Here is a 17,438-nt window from a genome sequence, read left to right on the forward strand (position 1 = left end):
AAGGTTGGAACGATAGACACGATAGCGGTAGTACTGTGAGCACATAGACCTTACCTTCGTTCCGTGGTTATCGATAAGAAAATAAAGCCATTGAGGCAGTGCAGTTGACACTTTTTCTGATTGACATCTTCCAGATTGTGGTTTTAATTTCACTAAAGCATTTCAGCAAAGGCTGAGTTTGACTACTGGTATTCGAAGTTCGGTCCTTCAGTAATAGTTCTGCATTTGACAACGATAGACAACCGAAGATTTACTTGCTGCGTGAATGAGACCCGCGGAGCCATCGATAGATAATTAATAATAATGGGTGTTGGTCTGGAACCTTTGGAATTTACCGACTGTTTAACAGACAGTCCTTATTTTCGTGATAATCTTCATTCTCACGAGCGCGAATTAGACAAAACCAGTCAGCAAATAAAACGTCTCATCAAGGAGGTCAAGGATTTACTTCTGGCTGCTAAAAGTAAGCTTATCTGTTACCACGTCCTGTAAATCAAAAGAACATGTATTTTTCATCCAAACGTGGTTGTCATTCCGATGGCATGTTATGCGATAGTAAACTTACTTGTGCCGCATATTGTACACATGAACAAACATCGATTGATTAATTACGAATACTTGATCTCAGGCAGCTGGCAGTAAAACATTAGTATTAGCTATATTCATTTCAATAAATAATTCACTTCGCATACCACGGGACATGAATTCACATGGTGGTAAAGCTTGCGACATTCTGATAAATCAGATACCCTGGATAGTATAAGTATACCGATGACAAATACACCATGGTCAAGTAACTGATATTAAACACGGGATATTTTGTATCTACTTTAATCCTTCCCCAAGTTGAGTGCTAAAATAATGAAGTTGAATATTAGATGCTAAGTAAAAGAATGTTCTTTTGAATAAGTAAGTAACAAAAATTTTCCATAGATTTATCTCGAGCCCAACGAACGTTTTCAAAAACACTTCAAAACTTCAGCTTTGAGTGCATCGGAGAAACACAGACGGAGGATGAAACACACATATCGCAAAGCTTGAAAGAGTTTGGCAGACTTATTGCATCCATTGAAGATGAACGCGACCGCATGGTAAGCTTTGCTGAATGTATATAGCAGTATTATCTTTGAATATATTATATTCTCAAATACCATATTACTGTTATCCCCAGAATATAAATCCAGTTCCAATATTTGTCAGCAAATTCAAGTGATTGCAGTAACTTTTGATTTGGATTCAATGTGTTGTTAGAAAAGACAATAATTTTATCATATTAATTGTACTATTGATTGAATCATGTTTTAATCAACTTCTTTTTTATAGTGGACAAATTAAGACACGCAAGTATTGTATAACTTTGCATGATATTTTCAATCTCCAGTTTATCCATTTTTTACATTATATTAGTAAAATTTCACGACGTCAATAGATTTCTTACAATTAGTTATTTGATTCTAGTTGTAACACTGTTTGTTTACAATTATACATAACATTCCATCTGGCAACAGTACCACCGGTATCGACGTAATAATCCAGTTGACTATCTTTGGTAAAATATTCATCTTATCATAACTTTTTATGTGACTACTCAATTTCCTATGGGAATTGGAAATTATTTTGCGTGTATTATAACGGAGTCATTATCGATCATACTATCTTGCTCACTAATCCTAGCGATCTTCTTTTCTTGAAACATGGATTCCAGATGCTGTCAACAAATTCACCAATGGATAGCCGAAGGACAATTTTAAAATGCTTAAAAATAATAATTAATCTTTTCCAAATAAATATTTTTTATTCTAATGGTGATATTGTTGGTTCTTGCAAAGTGTATGACACAGTTTAGCTTTATCTAGCAATGCCTTTATATTTATTAATACTCTTTTCAATCACTAATTTTAATTCACTACGGAGAGATGTATGTATAAATTTTTTTATGTAAAAAAATTGCTCTGGTAAAGTAACTTTGGTATGAAGATATATCAATAGAGCAAAATAGTTCATGAAATCAAATAGCTCGTCTTTTGTAACATAATATACCTAGATTACAAATAGAAAAAAAGTGTAATTCAATCTGGAGATTTACCGTAGGCTTCTGTATCAAGTAACTTTGTATGCAATGAGTGGTTCATAAAAGTAGATTAACAATATCCTTGTCAAACAGTTTCCCTTCAACAACAGAGACGTTGATGTGGTTAGGCTTTTAAATTCATAATAGAAATAAATAATTAATAAAGTGGCCAGACGTAAGATACCATTTTCTATATGTAAAATTATCAATTCTTGCACATAGAGTATAAGCTTAATGGTGTATTTGTGCAATGTATAATTCCAGTTAGTTTCGTTTAAATGATCTTCATTTTACATTTATGATTTTTATGACTTTAGGATGTTGTCAGGGATGTATTTGGGTATTTGATACAATAAGTCATTTTTAGGACCTGTTTTGCGTTTGCTTTCAGCTTGAACGTGCTTACGATCAAATAATACTACCGCTAGAAAACTTTAGAAAGGAGCATATTGGCGGTGTCAAGGTATTTTTTTATTTGACACAATAATTTATAACAATCAATACGAGCCCATATATAATCGCACTTGAATTTTTTTTCCTAGGAAGGAAAGAAAAAGTTTGAGAAACAAACGATCAAATTTTGTCAGAGTCAAGAACGTTACTTGAACCTATCAACTAAGAAGCAAGATAATGTACTTCAGGAGGTAAGTAGGTTTCATTTGCCAGATTTATTGAAAATACGCCATTGAAATATGCTCAACGATGTGTAGGCGGATGCCACATTGGATATGGCTGAAAGGCATTTTTGTCAAGCCAGTTTGGAGTATGTCTTTCTGCTTCAAGAGGTCCAAGAGCGCAAGAAATTCGAATTTGTCGAAACTGTAAGTATAGAGACCTATATTCATTGTAAAAGTTAATACTCCTCACGGTTTGGCTCCACTCCGTTCATAATAACAAGGAAAGTTAACGGTGATGTCATGATTTTATACGACTCTAATTTGTCATGTTAATTCCACAGTTGCTAGGATTTATGTTTGGTTGGCTCACCTTCTATCACCAAGGGCATGAGGTGGCCAAGGATTTCAAACCCTACATGACGGAACTACAGTTGAAGATACAAAAGGTGGGGGGATATTTCATTTATATTCTAGTTTTTGTGTTCGATTTTGGGAAGCAAAAGACTAAATGACTTTGAGAATCTCCCCACACCGTTGATTGTGTCGAGCTCGACTTCAATGATTGTTCATCTAATTGTAGAACCCATGTCAATAATTGATTCGAAACGTAGAGTGCATCCTATCTTTATGATCCAGTGTATCAAGATCTGGAAGTTTATTTCCGCCATGAAAAACAATGTTCTTGAATCTATATCGTAATCCATATTTTCTACCTAACTTCATCTTGAATATATCTGAAAATCTTTCCACATGTTTTCTAGTGGTAGAAGTCTATCCGATCGAAATTTTTCCTGCTCTTTTCGAAATTTTTTACTATTCTAGCGATCCGAACGTTATCGACCTTTCAATACATTAACTACTACTCTAAGCAACCTGAAAATTTTGAAAGCATCTGTAACAAACACTCTAGTGCTGTGTGGTTTCTCCTACAGTATTACACCCTGCTAAACAACTTAATCAGCATTTGTATCCGATTCACACTTTCGTATAGCAACGAGTGCACCAAGGGCTACCAAGCTTAGGGGTATATTTGTGTTTTTACAGAAAATATGACTCATTGGTCAGCAAAATGACCTTCTAAATTATTTTTCCTAATCGATATTCATAAAATCTACTCCGCGATAAGGTAGAGGTACTTAGATGTAACAATTTTGGCATTTAGTTTAATTGTAACATGATAACTTGCATGCAAAATAGCTTACTAATGCCGTTTTTGTGTATGTGTGTTTTATAAGACAAGAGAGAATTTCCTCGCCACAAGGGATAAAACTGAATCACTCATGAATAAAATGAAGGAGATGAAAAAGGTAAGATCTGAATAATAAAACATTCTGCCTAAGAGTCATTTTACATGTGTTTCATTGTTCACATTTCAGATTTTATAGGATTACTTGTAATATTTTTTTGATTTGCCATTTTAGTCTCCTACGGAAACCGGCGTTGGCAAATCAAATTCACGCGAAGGCTATTTGTTTTTGATGGAGAAAAGTAAGCTGTTGTCTTATACCTATGTCACAGTTGCGATAATTAATGTTGAAAGAAGTATTCCATGGATAATTATCATCATTAATATTCCAGAGGCATTTGGAACAACATGGACAAAACAATATTGCACATATCAAAAAGACAAGAAAGAGTTTACTATGATACCTTACAATCAGCTTACTGGAAAATTCGTAAGTGTTGAAACATAAAATCAGACTAGAAGGTAATCAACCGCACCAGAAGTATTCATGTTTAAAGTCACTAATGTCCAAATGTTTTTCCAAACAGAGTAATAGAGAAACGTTAACTCTAGCTTCGTGTGTGCGGCGTATGTCAGATTCCATTGAAAAACGATTTTGTTTTGATATTACCGCCGTTGATAAGTGAGTTCCCAATTTCTATGAAATAATGCAAAATTGAGTAAAATTTCTGTAATATTCCACAGATCGTTGAGTATCTTTTTAATATTTCAGACCAGGAATAATATATACATTTCAAGCACTGTCCGAACCGGATAGAAAGTTATGGATGGATGCCATGGATGGCAAGGAGCCTGTGAGTTATGAGACAAATGATTGTCGAATGAATTGAATTATGTCACCAATCGATATTCTCTAATTAATAATGTCATTTCTCATATTGGCAGACATATGCCTTGCAAGGGCCGTCTGTGATGGTTGAAGAAACAGGTCTTGATGAGACTGGCTTCGCTTTTGTATCAAAATGTATAGCGGCGTTAGAAGATAGGGGTGAGTCATAGAACATATCGTGTCAAAAAATCGTAGCATTCGAAATACCAATGCCGTTGCTCTGATCATTTTTTTGTCAGGTTTAAACGAACAAGGGCTCTACAGAGTTGTAGGAGTATCGTCAAAAGTGAACAAGCTACTGGCAATGGGCCTCGATAGAAGGAAATTGGATAAATTTAATCTAGATGACCGATTCGAATGGGAAAGTAAAACTATTACGAGTGCTCTGAAAACTTATTTGCGAACATTATCAGAACCACTAATGACCTTCCGCTATTACCACAGTTTTATAGCAGCTGCGAGTGCGTATAGGTATTTTTTATATCGCCATTTTTAGCTCTGTATTTTCCTTGCGAATGTGACACCAAGGATCTAATCATTTTCTTCAACTCTTATTCATATGCCACGAGTTTCATATCTACAATGGTATCTCAGTTCCGATATAACATAAGTTAATATTCTTGAAAAATGTCACCTTCAAATTTTGCTACTAATCATGCCTTAGTTCCTTCAATAATCCATGTCGCAAAAGAAAATGCAGCAATATCCGACTGCCCATACTGATTAAAATGCTATTTTTACAGAACAGGAAAACAAAGAATTCCGGCTTAATGACGTTCACGCGCTAGTTTATAAACTGCCAAAACCAAATTTCAATATGCTTTTGCTTCTTATGAATCATCTGAGTAGGTGAGTCAATGCACCGTATGTTCTTTCATTTTTTCTTCAGATTTTCAGTCAAAAATCTCAATCAATTAAAAATGTGCGAATTCCTAATTTATAGTGTTGCAAAAAAAAGTGATAAAAATTTAATGACAACTGGAAATTTGGCTGTGTGCTTTGGCCCTACTTTACTTCGACCGGAAGAAGAAACAGTCGCCTCAATAATGGACATCAAATTTCATAATATAGTGGTGGAAATACTTATTGAAAATTGTCAGAAAATAGGGAGTGGTCCGCCACAGGAGAACCCACCTATGGGGCAGTCGACTCAACTGACTAATTTAAGTCCAACACAAACTGACGTTAGACACAGTCACAGTTCTCCCGGCAATGGGACTGCAATATTATCCAGATACTCTACCTATACAGCTGTACCAACGACACATAGCCATGTAAGTGAGGATTGTTTATTAATTTAATATGAGGTCTTAATGTCATACTTTTGATCGCCGTAATTATTATTATCAATTTAGCTGATCACGAGATCATATTACGATGGTCCTATGTCTGTCGCTTCTGGATCATCTGTGGAGGATAGAAAAAATGGAGATTACGAAGAAATAGATCATAATAGTCAGAGAGCACCGTTATATTCTGACAGCCGGACGGGGCGTGTAAAATTGAGCGATGCAAATTTCATGTATCATTCCACAGAAAAGGGTACAAATTTACTAAATTTAGCTTCTTTAAAAAAATTCTCAAATGCTCGAGAACTTTCAATTTTTGTATATTTAGTTACAGGTAGTGGAAATACGAGCAGCTCAAGTGAATCAGTTGCATCGGATCCTCATCCATTTACGTCCGATTTGCCTGTGAAACAGAAGCGGGGATCAATGATGGGAGTGCATTACCCTACCAATTATCAACAGCGAGGAAATCCTCCACTACCTCTGTAAATATTATACACGCTACATAAAATTTATATTTGCAAGGTCATGCCAAGTTTCATCAACTCTAAAGGGTTAATGTTTTCTCTAGGAGTGGGCGTTCAAGTCCGGGACAATTGGGTGGTATTTGGTAAATACGTCCTCTACGTTTAATCCATTAAAAAAATTAGATCTCGTTAATTAATCATAAATTCTAAGATCAATAAATATTTACAATATTATTTCAGGAGGGTGCGAACTTTATACGCCTGTTTAGCCGAAAACGACGGGGAATTGTCATTTGAACCGAATCAAATAATAACTAATGGTAAGTTGAGATTTTCAGAACTATATTTATGTGGGTAACACAGTGTTTGTAGTCAACAATGACTTCTCTAGTGAAAAATTCTCTGGAACCTGGGTGGTTGGAGGGAACCCTGAACGGAAAAACGGGGTTGGTTCCCAGGAATTACGTGGAGCAGTTACCTTGATGACTTACCGAGCCAAAGAGTGCCTCATAGTTACTAATAATTCATAGCGTACGAATGCCTCTCGCATTCCTACTTTTGCACATTCCTAAAGGGCCATACCTCCGTATTTTATTTATTGCAAAGCAATGTAAGTATACAGTCGAAAAAATTATTATTTAATCCAAATCAAAGTTCAAACCATATTCAACAAGATTCATTTAGAAAATCGATTATGCTTGCGATATACATATAGTCTCTAATCGGAGCTGTCTTGCTCACAAATATACATCTACTTTGTAAATAATTTATTCAATTAAAATATGGGATTAATATATGTAATATTTATTAATATTCGGCAAAGCTCGTTGTTGGCAATACCTCGAAAGACTGAGGCAACATTATTTGTAAATAATAAGGTACAACCACATAACTACGTATAATGATGTGAAATACTTACATCCAGCGCAGTGGTATACATACATATGTATAGATATAGTAGCATAAGCTGTGCCATATTTTGGTTTTTTCTTTTTCGCTTTTCTACTTTTACCTATTTATCTATTTATTTTAACGATGCGTTAAAAGCCCAATAATTACTTCATAAATTACGCTTCCGATAAACTAATTCAAGTATTGTAGTCGTAAGGTATGTGCAATAAATATTATTTTCTATTGCACGTTATTTGTCGCCAGGAGCCAGTACTTTTATTCTTATGCGTTCAAAGTTGAACAGAATGGTGTTCTGTCAATAAATTGAAACTATTTTTATTCATCAGCGACCGTATCACAAGTCAGAAGTCCAACTAGTTTTTGATACACTGTAATCTATTAGTGACATGGATATCTAGTTTCTAAAAAATTGGTAGATGAATTTTCCACGCATAATGTAGCATGATTTTTACATTGGTAAGTCATAATAATATCATGGATTATTATATTGATATAGTAAAATGAACATTTCCAGAATAATGTAATATCTTGTAATGGTATGTAAATAAGGGGTAGATAAATTAACAATAAGCTTGAATCGGTTCGTTTATTGCAACGTAATTAGTAAATTTGAATATAACACGGATATGCAATATTCCCTGAAATTAGTTGAAACTAATTCAGGTATTTGTAAATAATTGGTTTAAATACTTCGAGTACGTGAACACGTGCAATTAGATAATTTTCACTACGTACAAAAATATTTTATCGTCTATTTGAGCATCGAGTTAGAATGGGCTATGGATGAATACTCTCGATGAAAAATAATCATGGATAAATTAGATAGAAGCCGCCACTATCAGGAATCGAATTAAAGCATGCACTGAAATATTCCATTAGTTTACTTGTACATACCTTATGCGAGTGTATATTGAGATATACAATCGACGAGATCATTGTCAATTACATGTAAGGAAAAACGTTCTGCTGCGCGACTGGTTGTAAAAAATTTCTATTCAATTCTTTATTCAATAATCGAATACTACAATGTTGTAACAAAATTATTTATTTCATATAAATTCCAAGTATCACAGTACTTTCCAAATATATAGTCCTCTTTGTGAGCTTAATTTTTTAGTACATACTTTATGACATTATCAGAGATGATGAGCCAGCTTAGTGGTGTGTGGAACGAGAGCGCGACAAGTGGTTCAGCTTTTCAGCTGAAAGTAACTTGCATTCTCTCGATGGATAATACCTAAAAGTATTTTTTTGGCTATGTCGAGCAGATTTCATCTCAGGAATGTGTTCATTTCGTATTAGAATGCAAAAATAACGTTTATCTGCTATGAATCATCTCCACCGTTAAAAAGTAACTATTTACTTTCTGAAAATCAATTTACAGGCAATATACTTGGTTCGTTTGGTAATTACATAGTTCTGTATTTAGAATTCGACTATCATTTTGAGCATAGCTGGTTGTTTAAATGCATTAAGTGAAGTTCCATTGCTGAATATCCAGCTTTCAGTGCATTATTTTCAACACTGGTCCACAAGGAGGCCATGAATATAGCATAACACAATACTGCCGTCAAAAAAAGTCTACCAATATTGACACCAATAATTGCAGACAAATTGTAGAAATCGAATGCCATGGACGAAGCCAAAAGCAGTATTAATATACAGCTTACTATCAAATACCAAACTCGTTGACATTTTATAGATTTGAGCGCCATCTCACAGATGCCAAGAGCTTCTTTCAACGATTCTCTAACATCGCTCTCAACAAATTCGTATTCACCTGTAAAGAATTTGTAAACATTAATTTAACTTTCCAAAAACGCTCATTTCGTATGTGTCTGACTTCTAAATATCGACTGACATCCAGAGTAGACCTTAACAAGATCCCACCTTTTTTCAATTTGAAGCTTGCCATAATAGCTTCGTGATCGGAGTAGCTGAAGTCTCTGTCAGGAATTCGTTTGGGAAAAGGGTGTTTGAATTGTGTAACTTTCACCTATCGATTCAACCAGATATAAAAATTAAATATATAGTAATTTATGCCTAAGGATGACGAGTTATTAAAAATTTATTCACATACCTTAGTGTTCTTGGAACCATGATAGAGTATGTGATCGATACGTTTTCCATCTGGCTCTTGTTTGGCTAGCTTTTTACTGGTGTAACTGTTATTGGCACACTCATTGGTCCCTAAATTGTTATTATTAATTGAGCAGGCATCTTCAAGATTAGCAATGCCACGTATTAAACGATAAGCTATATCCTTTGGCTCTGTATTTAGATCCCCTCCGAGTACTATTGCATCCACTCCTTCCATAGTCATTCTGATAAACTGGGCGGTATCAAAGGCTTGTAGTACTCTGTGTGCTTTGTACTCGTCGTTATCTCTGTTGTATTCTGCGTGTAACTGCAATTCAAGTATGACATATTTTTAATACAATTTGTCACCTGTATCGATACTTGTAGCATTGTGTCTACTACTGGCAAATAATTCGTTGATGAATGTATCGGCAATAACTCAAGTAGATACCAATTTTAATAAAAGTTTTATCCAAATATGTATGTCATAGTTTCAATTAGTCAAGCGATACAATCTAGGACAAAGTTAGACAACAACGGTTGCAAGTATCTACACAAATATAACTCGAAAATCTGGCAATAACTAACTTACGTGCGCCAAATAAACATTAATTCTCATATTCTTAAATTTAATTCTGCAGAGACCAACACCCTTTCCACCAAACCAGTCACCGTGATGAATTTTGTGAACATATCCATTTAACGGCCACTTATGAAATATTACATCTTGTATAGGAAAGCGAGAAAACATACAGATTCCGGATCCCACAACACCGCTGTAATGAGATAAAGAAAATTTCTTGATTTTTAATGTTTTTAAAGATTCATTTCTTTTCAAGTTAGTACTGAAAATTATCAAACGTCACATTTGTCTGATCTGGGCAATGAAGGAGTTGGGTCATAGGAATCCATACAAAATATTAGGACAAAGCAAAGATAATGTAAGTATTGGTCGATTAATTAGTGATGTCATTGGGTAAATAATTGGAAAAGGAAATGTCTACAAACGTTTGACGTCAGCTATGAAAGTTATATAGCCCTGACCTGTAAAAATAATGTGAATACGGCAACTGCTCTCTAACTTTGGCTCGTATCATTTTGAAATCATTGATAGACCAGATTTCCTGGAGACAAATGACATCGTAATCCCCGGTAAGTAATTTGTCTGCAATAGCTCCCATTCGAACTGATCTATCCTTCGACACTAATGGAATCCCCCTGAAAGAGTAAAAGGGCCAACAACAATTAATAATTGAATCATCTATTGTTAAAAGTATAATAGTCGGCATCTAGTTTTTTGAATACAAAATATTGTTAGATAAGGTACAATTAAGGTTGTGTCAAATTATGAAGAATGTTTGGATCGGATCAGACCTACATATAGACATACATATATCGTACCAGCAATTTAGAGTTAGTAGATTCAACGTATGTTCTTCGCTAGTAATTAACATGACTTCTTTTAGTTGTACTATGAAACAACAAAAAATAAATCACAATTCGACTATAAATAAATAATTCTTTAAATTATAATTATGAGGAACGACACATATGTCAAATCAGTTTTTACGTGGGGTAGCACTGCACGGTGGAGTTTCGATTGACAGATCACCAACCGCGATGCCTGGTTGGAATCTAGGTGGAACTAGAGATCACTTGTGTGAAATCCCGCCATCCAAACGAAATTTCCTGAGGGAAATATTTTCAGTTCGGGTATCTAACTTTACGAGCGCGATATATACGTTCAAAATCAGGAGAATGAAATAACATTTTTGATTTCATTTATGGTCACGAATGTTGTTCCGAATCATCAAAATTACGAACTGACAAACGAGCTGTGGCACGTGATTGACTTCTGAACGTATGCAATAAGTATAACCTTACCGTTCTGCAGTCATGAGTATCGACATTAATAACTTTGCTGATTTAAAACTCAACTCTTGGATCGTTAAACAATGTGACTCCATTGGTACGTGAAGTGTAAAACGTATTTAAATGTGTACACATTGATATTTGAAGTTATTCTTTTACCTTAACCAGTTTCATTCTCGTACAGGATTGAAAAAGCCCACGCCAATTCAAGTAAACTGTATTCCACGTATTTTGTCCGGTGAAGATTGTATCGGTTGTGCTAAGACTGGCAGTGGCAAGACTCTGGCATTCGCTCTGCCCATTCTACAAAAACTATGCGAAGATCCGTATGGAATATTTGCACTGGTACTAACACCAACAAGGGAACTAGCTTTCCAGGTAAATGTGCTGTTTATGCATCAGTAATCTGTAAAATATGGATTTGATCGATGAATGCATAAAGCCATGCTACGTATTTTTAGATCGCAGATCAATTCGCAGTTATTGGAAAAGCCATCAACATAAAGAAATCTGTAATCGTTGGTGGGATGGACATGATGGTTCAAGGGAAAGAGTTGGCCAAGCATCCTCATATAGTTGTTGCTACTCCAGGGCGGCTGGCTGACCACTTGGAAAGCTGTGACACATTTAGTTTAAGAAAAATCAAGTTTCTCGTACTCGATGAAGCTGACCGATTGCTTAGTGGGCACTTTGATGAACAGATTAGAACAATTTTTCAAGCTCTACCAAAACAAAAGCAATCCTTATTTTTTAGCGCTACTATTACCGATGCTTTGGATCAAGTCAGACAAGTTTCTCCAAACAAAGTAACAATACTACAAAAAAGTGTCATGAACAAATTATAGATTTCCAAACGACCGTATATGATCGCTTTACAGATCTACATGTGGGAATCAAAAGATGATTCTGGGGTGGCAACTGTGGAGCAATTGAAACAACACTACGTACTGACTTCCAATGAATCTCGAGATGCATATTTGGTCGAAGTAGTGAGAACTTTTCGAAACACGAATGAGCATGGATCCATTATGATTTTCACGGATACTTGCAAGTGAGTGAATATTATACTTCTCTATGATACGTTCTAATCCGGTGAACGGTAAATAATCCAAATATAACAAATAATTTCTTACAGAAATTGTCAACTCCTTTGCATGACATTGAATGAAGTTGGATTTACTAATGTCGCACTGCATGCCATGATCAAACAGCGGGAGCGGTTATCGGCACTGAGCAAATTTAAATCCAATCTTGTAAAAATAATAATCGCTACTGATGTCGCATCCAGGGGCCTGGATATCCCAACGGTAGAACTAGTAATTAATCACACGATCCCAAATATTCCTAAGGAGTATATTCACAGAGTTGGGAGAACTGCGAGAGCTGGGAGAGGTGGAATAGCCATTAGTTTAGTATCGCCATACGATATTAAATTGATTCATGCTATAGAGGCGACTATTGGGACTAAATTAACCGAGTATAAAATTGACGGTAAGTAAATGCCGTTATCATAAATCCTTAGAATTTAACTAAATATTATACGACCAATTATGAATGTATGACGATATTTCGTTGTGCCGGTAGATAACGAAGTCGTGACAATTTTCACCCAAATTTCTGTGACGAAACGAGAAGCTGAAATAAAATTGGATGAGACTGACTTTTATGAAAGAAAGTTAATAAATGAAAGGAAGAAAATGATCCTCTCGGGGAAAGATCCTGATGAAGAGGAGAAAAAGTTTGCCAGGAAGTTAAAGAAACACCGAAGATTGCTGAAAAAGACGAATCTAGACACAAGAGAGAACAGGTCAGATGTTAGTTAACAACATGTTTAAAACTGCATGCAGTGTATTACATTTTTCACTAAAAAGCAATTTTTTTATTATTGCTTGTCTGGGTAAACTTCACTTCATGTAGTTATAAAAAAAGTTACAAATTATTTTTTCGAGCATAAAGAGTAACTGCCCATTTCCTGAAAGCCGAAAGCAATCTCATTATAATTGTTTTGTTCTCTGAGACGGGGTAATTATAAAAAAATTCCTAGATGAGGGTCACACGAGTCTCCAAACGGCAAAAACTTAAAGAGTATTTTCACTTTTCCTGGGATCATTTATGATTATGTCGACTCCATTGTATCGTAGTTGGCTGACTCAATGATATTTAGCATAAGAATGTAAAAATTCGCAAATTATATTCAACATTTAATGCTTGGTGAACTTATCTTGGTTTCTCAATTATCTTCTCGTGGTTTGAATAATATCCAGCTATGTCTGTAAAATCTATTCTACGTTCCACGTATTAATTAATTTATAGCAATGGAACAGGTGGAAAAAAACAACATGATTAGCTTTCAAAACATGTAATATCGCTACAAAAGTAATAGAGACAAAGTTTTGTGATTGGAAAAAGCTGTATCAAACACACTTTTGAAATAAAATACATCATTTTGAAAGTCTGTCTTATGTATATGGTCTGCATACGGTAGTTTTTATTATTTTTTATCTATCATTCATTGGAAGCCATACTATTATCTCCATATTAAAAGACTATAAGTCGAGAGCTGATACAATATTATGTGTAAATATGAATAATTGATGGAAAAAAGTAAGTTCACTCTGACCAACACTGTAAAAACGACTCACATCTCAACTATATCGAGACATACATGTTTTAATTTACTGGCAACTGTCGATCCACTTTTTGAATCAAGCTGATACCATTTTGTACAAGAATTACGCCATAGAAAATCCACTTATTACTTAGTTTGTAATCGCACTATCCACTTATGCATAAATCGAAGTCGAAATAGCATTTGATTGTCCTAAACTAATCATCTACATGAGCAAATGAACCACAATGAAGTGACATTTTTCATGACTTGGTAATTGACAAGTGATCAGACATTACATTCGCGCCCTAATTTTTTCTTCATTTCGTATTAGTCCAATCTTGTCCAAGAATGTATACAATTCAGTAACATATTCCTTAGGGTGTTTGTAAAAGTGTCCAACGTGCGGAGATTTTTCAAAAATTTTCATGTATGTCTGAAAAATGAATAAAAATTCGAACTATTATTCACAATCTCTGCAGTCATATCATATGATACATAGAATAATGCAAATTATTTTGATGTATAGCTGGATCGGATGATAATACCAACCTCCACTCCCAGAGAATCCCAAGAGTCCCTTACCCTTTGGTTACACTTGAGAGCACCTACAGGATCGGTCTTACTGATTATAAACAAGGCTGGAGAACGCACCAAGTTTGTATGGAATAACTGGCTCGACCTAATGTAGTACTGAGTCGCCTGTTTGTGAAAAGTTGCCATGTGGTACCTAAAAAAAATTCATTTCTACACGTTAGTAATGACTAGCTTTATAAATTTAGCAGCAAAAAATTTTCATTCGCAAACTGCACCTCAGAATTGTCAGCAAAGTGTATAAATTATAAATTTAAAGAATAGGAACGTACTCTAAATATTTTTTCAGAGCTGCTTGGAGCATGGCATTGTTGGGGAAGACAGCAAGTGGTGTTCCAATTGATATTTCACTAACATCAGCCGCACTGTCCCAAATTTGTCCGGTAATACGATCGATAATAGGATCATATCTCTTTCTGTCGGTATGTATCATGTCCAAGACCTCACCCCACATATACCCGCCAACGGAAAATCCGTGCAGAAGAATTTGCTGGTAGTTTTTATTCTGTTCTAAAAATGCGAGTAGATCCGCTGCAACCAACTGGAGAAAGAAAAATCGTCACTGTTTTTAAAACCTTTGAATAGGACTATGATTTGTTTTTTTCTCAATCTGACTATTGTATAATTAAGAATTACATTTCGTATGATTTTATGATTTAGACTTACACGAGAGCCCTTTGCAGGCCAAATAAGTTGCCATGGACTGATCGACACTGTTATTACGTCAAATCCCTGTTCCATGTAGAAGTCTATGAATTTTTTTATGTGCCTCTTTTTGGACAAAAGCCATGATAAGATGACAAGTAAAGGACGATCTTTTGGCACATTCAATTGGAACTTGTTACCATGAGTCACAAGGTCGTCATCCTGTGACGTTAGCTCAATTCCTTTTGTTACATGATGTGTGGATATGAAATTGCAGGTAACGACGCGGGCTAACTGTATTAGAAAAATTAGGTTTAGTAAATCAATAAGTCAACGAATTGCTTGCAACCTTGAGATCAACAAATTCTTCAGAATCGATATACCAAATCATGTTTTTTCTGCAGTAATCCACCTCTAGCCTGAAGGTGAATCTGAGTTCTACCGAGAACTGAAAGAGCAACCCTAAGCGCCGTCATTGTCCTTGAGAAATTTGGTCACCCAAATTAGTGGAAAAAATGTCCAGGCAATTGACATATACTTATCCAGAGGTACCTGAAAATTTCAAGTAAAGGTAAACCAGTAATTTTAGTGGAATTAGACAATGCAATCTAGTGACAACGATTAGCCATTATGTAATTATGAGGATATGACCGTGAGAATAACATGCGTTCAAGTAATGATAATCTACTTATTAATAGATACAAAATAGACTGAATGGCTGCATCCCTGAACTCGAAATGCGTCACAATGTCGCCAATGCAACTTAGTTATGTCATGATCAAGTCTTGATATTTATCATATTACAGTAAATCAAACAAGTGTTGCAAAGCTGTGGTATTTAAATGTTCGTGCGTGCGCATTTGAATTTTTTATTCTGAGTTAATTTATTCCAGCTATTATTTCTGAAAGTGGAAACGATATATACAATGTAAATTTCTATCTTTCGAAAAAAGGCAGTTCGCTACGGCAACAGCCTCTGTTCAATGACACAATCTACTATTCCTACTAATGATAATCCCGAAATAATCCTGTTGAGACTGGAGATGCATGTATAATTTACATTTCAACGACTCACTGATCGCATAGGTTTCGCTGTCGGTCATTGTGTCGTATTTTTGAATTTCGAATAGATAAACATCACAGCTTTCGTATATGTGTATGAAATACCTTCGACTTTGGCTTATGAATTAATACTGGTCTATTTCTTACATACATAGAGCAAAGCATCGAGTCTTTGACCATTATTATAATAGTCACTGAACGCATATTAACGAACAAATCCAACTATTAAAATAACGTCAATATTTTATTACATAGATTATATTTTATTAGGATGTCATTTTACTCACGAACCTTGAAGCGTTCTACCTACGTAAGCGACTACACGGAAACTCAACTTCGATGTAATCCAACGAATTCGACGACGGGAAAGTTTGCCTCGCAGTAAAGAACAGTAGTGTCAGCTCAGCCCGATGTATACCTCATTATTACACCGTACATGCGGTCATCGTTTATGCGTTCGTGTGTGTGTGTAATAGAATATTGCGATTAATGTCAATTCAGGACGCACTCGTTCTTCAACACGCTTCAAATACGTTAAGTCAATACCTTTCAAACTTGAACTAAACAACGCCAGCGTGTACACACATCTACGTCTACTATGGAGCACAACGATGGTCTAGCTGTTGCGCTTGTGCATTGCGCACGCAATACGTGTCTATTCAAAGGCAGATTGCTTAGAAATGTACGTACGTACCTATGTAGAAACGTACTTACATCTACTAGTAGATATTTCATCCAACATGTAACACATTACAGAAACAAGAAACTAATCCAGAAGTGCAGTCGGCGCTGTGTTTTATCTTCGGGCTGGGTATTCACGCCATTGAGAGTGGTTTTAGAGGAAAAATCACGTTCCTTTCACGTGCAGACTGCAGAAGATTTATCACTCTTAACACGTATGGCGATTATCTGCAGTTGTCTCTGATCACGACTTCGATATTTTATTAAGGCTTCATTTTCTGGCTATATAATAATATGATGCAGCCAACCGATAAGTTCAATTATAAAATTCATTAAAAATAGCATGACTGCTATACCAAATTGTCTTCACAGTTTCAAACAGAGGCTCAGACTTGTTGTTTGGCAACGCATCAATACCACCTTTTACTAGCAAGAGAGAATGTTACACCATCAACTATTGTAGACT

General features: G+C 35.2%; 4 protein-coding genes across 10 annotated transcripts; 2 read left to right on the top strand and 2 right to left on the bottom strand.

Moving 5' to 3' along the window:
• The first annotated feature begins 288 nt into the window (after positions 1-288).
• Positions 289-8,517, top strand: LOC105694119 (rho GTPase-activating protein Graf). 2 transcript variants are annotated; one of them, XM_012414495.3, is made up of 20 exons: positions 289-463; positions 934-1,091; positions 2,463-2,534; positions 2,614-2,715; positions 2,782-2,892; positions 3,030-3,134; positions 3,924-3,995; positions 4,110-4,176; positions 4,267-4,364; positions 4,462-4,556; positions 4,647-4,728; positions 4,820-4,922; positions 5,003-5,224; positions 5,507-5,612; positions 5,707-6,037; positions 6,119-6,305; positions 6,381-6,537; positions 6,624-6,662; positions 6,760-6,839; positions 6,911-8,517. In XM_012414495.3, the coding sequence occupies exons 1-20, from the start codon at positions 304-306 to the stop codon at positions 7,000-7,002; spliced, it is 2,439 nt and encodes an 812-aa protein (XP_012269918.1). In that variant the 5' UTR covers positions 289-303; the 3' UTR covers positions 7,003-8,517. The 2 variants fall into 2 exon arrangements, with proteins under 2 accessions (XP_012269918.1, XP_012269919.1); XM_012414496.3 differs by lacking the exon at positions 3,924-3,995.
• Positions 8,407-11,675, bottom strand: LOC105694121 (putative neutral sphingomyelinase). Of its 4 annotated transcripts, none has more exons than XM_048655188.1 (6): positions 11,542-11,675; positions 10,555-10,728; positions 10,103-10,286; positions 9,512-9,838; positions 9,322-9,427; positions 8,407-9,211 (listed from the first exon to the last, which is right to left on the bottom strand). In XM_048655188.1, the coding sequence occupies exons 2-6, from the start codon at positions 10,689-10,691 to the stop codon at positions 8,871-8,873; spliced, it is 1,095 nt and encodes a 364-aa protein (XP_048511145.1). In that variant the 5' UTR covers positions 10,692-10,728; positions 11,542-11,675; the 3' UTR covers positions 8,407-8,870. The 4 variants fall into 4 exon arrangements, with proteins under 4 accessions (XP_048511145.1, XP_048511146.1, XP_012269921.1 ...); XM_048655189.1 differs by lacking the exon at positions 11,542-11,675 and adding an exon at positions 11,081-11,222; XM_012414498.3 differs by lacking the exon at positions 11,542-11,675 and adding an exon at positions 10,912-11,111.
• Positions 11,338-16,973, top strand: LOC105694120 (probable ATP-dependent RNA helicase DDX49). 2 transcript variants are annotated; one of them, XM_048655186.1, is made up of 9 exons: positions 11,338-11,479; positions 11,567-11,760; positions 11,844-12,188; positions 12,261-12,433; positions 12,518-12,873; positions 12,967-13,189; positions 14,520-15,506; positions 15,634-15,800; positions 16,562-16,973. In XM_048655186.1, the coding sequence occupies exons 1-7, from the start codon at positions 11,407-11,409 to the stop codon at positions 14,530-14,532; spliced, it is 1,377 nt and encodes a 458-aa protein (XP_048511143.1). In that variant the 5' UTR covers positions 11,338-11,406; the 3' UTR covers positions 14,533-15,506; positions 15,634-15,800; positions 16,562-16,973. The 2 variants fall into 2 exon arrangements, with proteins under 2 accessions (XP_048511143.1, XP_012269920.2); XM_012414497.3 differs by lacking the exons at positions 14,520-15,506; positions 15,634-15,800; positions 16,562-16,973 and having other exon boundaries at positions 12,967-13,834.
• On the bottom strand, positions 13,726-17,426 carry LOC105694125. Of its 2 annotated transcripts, none has more exons than XM_012414502.3 (6): positions 17,006-17,426; positions 15,613-15,781; positions 15,251-15,523; positions 14,857-15,125; positions 14,543-14,720; positions 13,726-14,426 (listed from the first exon to the last, which is right to left on the bottom strand). In XM_012414502.3, the coding sequence occupies exons 2-6, from the start codon at positions 15,703-15,705 to the stop codon at positions 14,286-14,288; spliced, it is 954 nt and encodes a 317-aa protein (XP_012269925.2). In that variant the 5' UTR covers positions 15,706-15,781; positions 17,006-17,426; the 3' UTR covers positions 13,726-14,285. The 2 variants fall into 2 exon arrangements, with proteins under 2 accessions (XP_012269925.2, XP_012269924.2); XM_012414501.3 differs by lacking the exon at positions 17,006-17,426 and adding an exon at positions 16,583-16,720.
• Between the last annotated feature and the right edge of the window lie 12 nt (positions 17,427-17,438).

Source organism: Athalia rosae, chromosome 5 (genome assembly GCF_917208135.1).
Source record: "Athalia rosae chromosome 5, iyAthRosa1.1, whole genome shotgun sequence".
In the NCBI taxonomy this organism is placed as follows: Eukaryota; Metazoa; Arthropoda; class Insecta; order Hymenoptera; family Athaliidae; genus Athalia; species Athalia rosae.

What these genes read in the sequence shown, in the direction of transcription:
- LOC105694119 (XM_012414495.3), top strand. Translation starts at nt 304, where the DNA reads ATGGGTGTTGGTCTGGAACCTTTGGAATTTACCGACTGTTTAACAGAC. An exon ending in AGCATATTGGCGGTGTCAAG is followed by an intron (nt 2,535 to 2,613) that starts GTATTTTTTTAT and finishes TTTTTTTCCTAG; the next exon opens with GAAGGAAAGAAAAAGTTTGA. An exon ending in CTTATGAATCATCTGAGTAG is followed by an intron (nt 5,613 to 5,706) that starts GTGAGTCAATGC and finishes CCTAATTTATAG; the next exon opens with TGTTGCAAAAAAAAGTGATA.
- LOC105694121 (XM_012414498.3), bottom strand. Translation starts at nt 10,964, where the DNA reads ATGTTAATTACTAGCGAAGAACATACGTTGAATCTACTAACTCTAAAT. An exon ending in TTAATGTTTATTTGGCGCAC is followed by an intron (nt 9,839 to 10,102) that starts GTAAGTTAGTTA and finishes CTTGAATTGCAG; the next exon opens with TTACACGCAGAATACAACAG. An exon ending in AAGCTTCAAATTGAAAAAAG is followed by an intron (nt 9,212 to 9,321) that starts GTGGGATCTTGT and finishes AATTCTTTACAG; the next exon opens with GTGAATACGAATTTGTTGAG.
- LOC105694120 (XM_012414497.3), top strand. Translation starts at nt 11,407, where the DNA reads ATGAGTATCGACATTAATAACTTTGCTGATTTAAAACTCAACTCTTGG. An exon ending in TAAACAATGTGACTCCATTG is followed by an intron (nt 11,480 to 11,566) that starts GTACGTGAAGTG and finishes ATTCTCGTACAG; the next exon opens with GATTGAAAAAGCCCACGCCA. An exon ending in GACAAGTTTCTCCAAACAAA is followed by an intron (nt 12,189 to 12,260) that starts GTAACAATACTA and finishes ATCGCTTTACAG; the next exon opens with ATCTACATGTGGGAATCAAA.
- LOC105694125 (XM_012414502.3), bottom strand. Translation starts at nt 15,705, where the DNA reads ATGACGGCGCTTAGGGTTGCTCTTTCAGTTCTCGGTAGAACTCAGATT. An exon ending in TGCAGAAAAAACATGATTTG is followed by an intron (nt 15,524 to 15,612) that starts GTATATCGATTC and finishes TTTCTAATACAG; the next exon opens with TTAGCCCGCGTCGTTACCTG. An exon ending in GCTCTGAAAAAATATTTAGA is followed by an intron (nt 14,721 to 14,856) that starts GTACGTTCCTAT and finishes AATTTTTTTTAG; the next exon opens with GTACCACATGGCAACTTTTC.